The sequence below is a fragment of the Netta rufina genome (genome assembly GCF_964035555.1).
Source record: "Netta rufina genome assembly, chromosome: 2".
NCBI classification, from domain to species: domain Eukaryota; kingdom Metazoa; phylum Chordata; class Aves; order Anseriformes; family Anatidae; genus Netta; species Netta rufina.
The window spans coordinates 91,709,137-91,715,136 of NC_140124.1; the positions used below are offsets into that span (position 1 = coordinate 91,709,137).

The 6,000-nt window shown below is 44.7% G+C and overlaps 1 protein-coding gene across 1 annotated transcript in view; it reads left to right on the forward strand.

The window, feature by feature from the left end:
* LOC311206240 (poly(rC)-binding protein 3-like) overlaps positions 1-6,000 on the forward strand; it is a gene marked incomplete at both ends in the record, with an annotated part of 49,647 nt that extends 43,647 nt beyond the window's left edge. Inside the window, 2 exon segments of the mRNA XM_084281490.1 lie at positions 5,651-5,810; positions 5,812-6,000. Coding sequence (XP_084137616.1) covers positions 5,651-5,810; positions 5,812-6,000 — 349 coding nt within the window.

Here is a 6,000-nt window from a genome sequence, read left to right on the forward strand (position 1 = left end):
GCTCAAAAAAATCTGAATATTCACACCTGCATCCACCTAAAATACAGGTGGATTGAAAATGACAGTTGTAACTTCTTTAGAAGAAAATAGTTTTCACAGACCTGTTTTACTGTCCTAAATGGCAAATATAGTGAAACAGATTGCAAAACAGATTTAATTTACTAGCTGGAAATTGCCACTCAGAGTTGATATTAAACTGGCACGTAGTTGCTAAAGAGGCAGAGGATTTATTTTTTTTTCAGAGACGGCATCACAAATTTGTAAAAAGCATCCCCTAATGAGACAGGGTGAGACTATCTGCTTCGCCACTTCGCAGTGCCAGGATTACTGAAAACACTGGCTGTTCAGCTAAGCCGCTGAGACGGCCTAAGTCTCTGTCAAGTTTTATATGATTACTTAGAAAAATGCTACCACTGATACCACTTTTATTTGCAATTATGCTGAGAAAATGCGCAGTGGATACAGTGCTGTCTCACAGAGCTGCTTGTACATGGTGGTCCAAGGCAACGACATGTTGTGGGCATGGGGAGTATCTGTGTATTGGATTGCTTTTTCGTTTGGTTGGTTGGCTGTTGTTTTGTTTTGCTTTTCTTTTCCTTTTTCCTTTTTCAAAATGCTGTGATACAAACCAAGCTTGGTGTTTAACTATGTTTGCTGTTAAGGTAGTAGCTATTATATGATCCATATGCAGAGCTGTAGTCGTGGCAGGGCTACAAGCTCCTGTGGTCCCACCTCCTCCCCACCACTGCTCTGCAGTGCACGACTGCACGTCTTGCAATGCAGGGAAGGGGTGGTGTGCAGCTCTGTCTCACAGCAAACAAAAATACTACTTTTCATAGTTCATTTTGAAAGTAGTTTCCTAGGGAAAGGTGTATTTATTTAGGGGTGGCACCATGAAGCCTACTATAAGGTGTCTCCAGAATCCTAAAACAACCTACAGCTCTTTTGCTTTATATTCTTTATATTCTTATATTCTAAATATAAGTCACTTCGGTAAGCCCTGTAATCAAATAAAAATGTGTTCCCTCCTTTAACCCTTAAGGATATGTTCTTCTCTTGGTGTTCAGGGATTCCCCACACATCGAGACGAGAATAGACCCCTTCATTTTTAGTTGCACAAACACCATATGGCATGCACCTGGATCTCAGAAGATAACAATTTAAGATCTTCAAGACAGCTAAAGCATGCAAATAAAATAATGCACTTATTAATGGCGTTGCAGTGAGCTGCTCACCAGAGACAGAAACTCTAGTGAACAAACCTCTCTTTGACTCACTTTAGCCTGTGAACTCTCACAATTCTGTTTATTACTGCTTAACAAGCCCTTTGATGGAATGGGATATATATGAGGTCTTTTAACATACTTTTGCAAAGAAGAGAACTTCTCAGCAGTCATATACAATGGATGCTCTATCTATACCCTGTGAAACCACAAAGTATTTTCTTCCTGTTGACTTTCTAGCTAGCCGTTTGTTACCATCATCTACAATAAACCATCATATATTGCTATGTACCATATGTTGAAACTGTATTCAGATAAAGTGACTTCATTTGTAAATGAAGACTCTTAAAGTAATGTCTAATAAATTAAGTTCTAAGGCAACATAGGACATAAAGGTGGCTTTGTCATTTAACAAAAGTTGCAGTGCTCCAGATTTCTCTTTTCCCAAGAGAAATTCTCTGCCGGGCTGGGTGCCACCGCAGCCGCAGCGCTAGTCGGCCACTGTGCTGGAGGGGGACCTGAGATTTCCAGGCACGAGGGAGGCCCCGTGCCTGCTGGCAGGTTTTGGAGAGGGACACGCATGCAGGGAGCCCGTTTCAGCACCTGTTGGTCCTAACCCTGGCACGAACAAGCGCAGTCGCTTTCAAGGCCTTTGCCTGAAAAAAACAGCACTGGGGCACAGTACCTAGGCAAAGCGCAGTGCCAAGATACAGCCTGGGATGTCAGAATAAATATATCATATATAAATCAATATATAAAAGCCATACAAGCATTCAGGGTAAGGTGGGCATTTCTTTTTTATTCTTCCCCCCAAAATCTGACATTATCATAGATTTGGTTTCCAGGGCCAGTATTTCTGCATAAATCAATGTCTCACAGCAGCATGGGATTACTGGACGTATTCCTCTAACTGTGTGTACCCTTAGGCTATTCTCCAACTGAAGTTGCCATCTATACAGTAATTTATCAGGTTGTTTTAGGAATTTTGTAGCAATCTGGTGTTAATATGTATATAAGATTACATACTCTAAATTATAGATATATAAAGATATTGATATAATATCAAGACAGAGATTTAAATCTTTCTAAAGTACTGTTTTGGTTCTGTGTTGATTATCCAAGGGTTGACCTCTGTATTAGTAGAATTTGTCCCAGTTTGTTTGCAGTAGAAATGTCTTTTTTTCCTGTAAAAACTTCTGTCTCTTAACTGGTGTCCATTGTAGTAACTGGATTTTCATTATCCAATTACATCTTCTAGCTTTTATTAAGAATGAACCACAGCTTAGGTTTCCTATGTAATATTTGACTTTGGAGTATAAATGACCTGTAGCCAGCAGCACTTTCTTCTTGTTGAAGAGCAGTTTCCTGAAGATGCTTTTCACTTCCATTTTGACGAAAGATGCAGAACCGACAAAGGCAAACTCAAGCTTTGTTTCTTCTGTACGCTAGTCGGGCAATGCAGGATGTGGCCTCCACTGTATGTATTCGTAACTTAGCTTCTTTAACGTGACAGCGGAAAATTGGCATCGTGAAATTCTGTTTGAAGTCTGCTCATCAGCTTCTGTACTCAGTTTTGTCACATGTACAAGTGATTTGGGAAACTGCTGCTGTCGCAGGACAGCTGAAAGCCAACGGGATGTACTTTCACCTCATTTGTTACCGCCAGTAATGAAGGTGAAGCAGGGCCGATTAGCCCTTCAGTTGTACCTGGGCAAGTACACCAGGGAGGGAGTGTGGGTGACTGCCACCAACACCAGTACTGAGCCCCTGGGATCTATTCTCCCTGCTGGTGCAGGACAACGCGCTCAGTGCTCAGACTAAAATTCCAGCCATATCCACAGGAATTGATTTTAGTGCAAGGTAGGCAAGATTGGAGTCAATGAAACACCGAGTCCTGCATTATCTTTCCATATGCCTCCCTCCCAAAATATAACTGAGTTAGAAATATGAAAAAATCCAACTTTATTAAACAGAGTTTTTAAAAACTACTAAGGTATCACCATACAGCTCCTGCATGGATGTATGGTGGAGCTGGATTCAGGATTTCAGTGGTAGAAACAAGGATTCCTGATGTAAGCAAGCCCCCCTGTGCAAGTAGATTGCAAGCAGCACTGTACCAGTGCAAGGATGCTGTGCTCCCCGCACAGAATGATGCTGCCTCTGAGGTTAGAAAAGCAGCAGCTCATCCATGGGGCAGATAAACAAACATCATGGAACCGAGAGTAGGAAAACCAAAGTTTTATGTTCTACAAGCGGGTCTGCATTTCACACATTTGCCCCCCTCCCTCCCAACCCATCAGAGACAATGTTGCACCTTCCAACTTAGCGTATGTACCTGTGCAACTAAAATCACAAGAGCCCTTTTTCTTTTGAGGGGACGAGAGGAATTCTCCTCTCCCCAGCTCAGACCAGCTTCAGGTTATTACCTAAGCTCGCCTTTAGCAGCACTGCTTTGGGCAGCTTTACTCCAACATCGTCACCCCTCTCTAGTGCTCGTTTATTGCTTGTGTGCTGGCCGTCACACACTGGGCAGGCCTTCTGGTCGTTACCTTCTGCTGGCCATGGGCTGTTTTTCTCACAGCTGCACACAAGTCTAAGATGAGAAAAGGCGAGATTCTTCCATACCCAGAGTAGGGCAACCACTCCTCCCTCCTAGTCCTTTTGCGAGGAGCTGGGCTACCCCTGCTCCCTGACCCTGCCTTCAGCCCATAGCGCTTACAGGAGCTACACAAGCGACCCAGCACAGCCCCTTGGCTGGAAAGCTTCTCCCAGGCCCGATTTGACTTGATAAGTGGAAAGTCCCCTGCTAGGCAGGTCCTCTGTGCAGCTGGGAGGTGGCTGGCTCCCTCTGCTGTTGCTGCGGGAGCAGGGAGCGATGCTGCAGGGTGATGCTCCCTCTTGCGCACCTCCAGAAAAAAGAACAGGAGCTTGACAAGTTAGTAGTTCCTTTTCTGAAAAAAAAAAAAAAAAAAGAAAACAAACAAACTCAGAGTTAATGCAGGTATAAGTGTAGCTGGTGAAGATTTGTTAACCCACAGCCCCATTTACAAGCCAGGCTGTGATACCTCCCCAGCTGCCCATGTGCAAAATGCACACTGCTGAAAGTGGCATTTACCAGACTGCTTGCTGACCCAAAGCACTGCGCACACGATGCAGCAAACACGTGTCAAAATAAGGGATTTAACTAGGTAAACATTGCTATCTGAATACAACAAAACAAAGTGCCCTTGGAATTAGCATATTTTAACGTGTGAAAATGTAGAGAAAAGACAAAGTGCATGGGCCAAATTCATCTGGCCTGCCGATGGGTAGACTTACGGTAGAGTCAATGTGGTTTGCTACCTGCATCCTCCAAGGAGCCCTTCACTTCCCTGGGCTAAGAGGTTGGGTCACTCTGTATTACCGTGTGCTCTCTGGGTCCATGTGATGATGTGTATGTTGTACTGATGTAATGCCTTGTCTGTCAGCCGATGGGTCGTGTTATCTGTAATCGCTGTTGCAAGCTCGGAAGGGATACCACTGCTGTGGAAGCCGGGGTGTTTTCCAGTCTTCCTTTGTTCTAATGTCCTTACAATTAGATTGCATACATATTTTATTGTGATATTAAAAAAAAAAAAAAAAAGTCCGGGGAAAGTACAAATCTAAGTGAACGCACTGGCTAATCAGGTTTGTTTTATATGAAAAATGCACATTGACCTCACAGTGAATTAAATGAGACTAACTTTGTGAAACGAAAACAAAAACTGGATGCCTTAGATGGGAACAGCAAACCATTGCTTAACAGCCTCTCATCCTAGCAAAATGACGAAGGGTGCCATTTCTGTCACAAAATTGACAAATTGAAAAAAATTACCAAAACCCCCCGCGTCCCCCCTCTCCAAAATACCGTGGACTTTGAAAAGCAAAATTCACCACATCAGTGCTGGGGAGTAAACTTCATAGTTCTTTTAAGTTTTCTTTTCAGTTTCGTTTTTTCCATCTTTTTGCCATTACCCGCATTCCTTAGATTTCTTTTTCCATATGTAAAGTAAACTAGCAACCCCCTCCTCTCTCCCTTCTCCAACCCTTCCCCTCCCTCCCCCCCACCCCCCCAACCTCCTTTTATTTATCTATTTATTTTTGGCAAGAACTTTAGAGTCTCAGTAATGTTTTCACCATCGAGTCATGAAAAACCCTTTTGTTATTTCTCTTCTTTAACACATAACATGTTCCTCCTTTGACCCTCATTTTCCCTTTTTTTCTCTCTCTCCCCCCCCTCTCCTCTCCCTCCCACTCGCCCACCGATCTAACCCCCGCCCGTTCGTGTTGGCTCTCCCTTCTCCATCCCCTCCTTCCCTCCCTCCCTCTCTCCCTCCCTCCCTCCCGGCCCCACCGCCCTGGCTGGACCCTCCCAACCTGTTTGTTCCTCTTCCTCTCTTCGTTTGCAGCTTAGAGATGGCTAAAGTCAGCACCCAGACCGCTTCCGTCACGACCCCTGTTGACCTCAACATGAACCTCTCTCAGTCTGCCACCCCTACCTCCACCCCCACCTCCATGGCCGTGCTGGCGGCCGCCTCCGCCGTTACCGTCAGTACCCCCCCCTCCCCTACCAACTCTGCCAACCACCCACTATGCCGTTCCTGTCTCCAGTCTGCTTGGCATGAAAACTGTCCCACTCCTGGCACTAAATGCCGCGGCCGCCGCGGGGGCCACGGGGAGTTTGTCCGCTTACACTGCCAAAATTCCTTCGACCAGCGGGGTTAAGAAATCAGACCGCCAGAAGTTTGCTCCATATTGA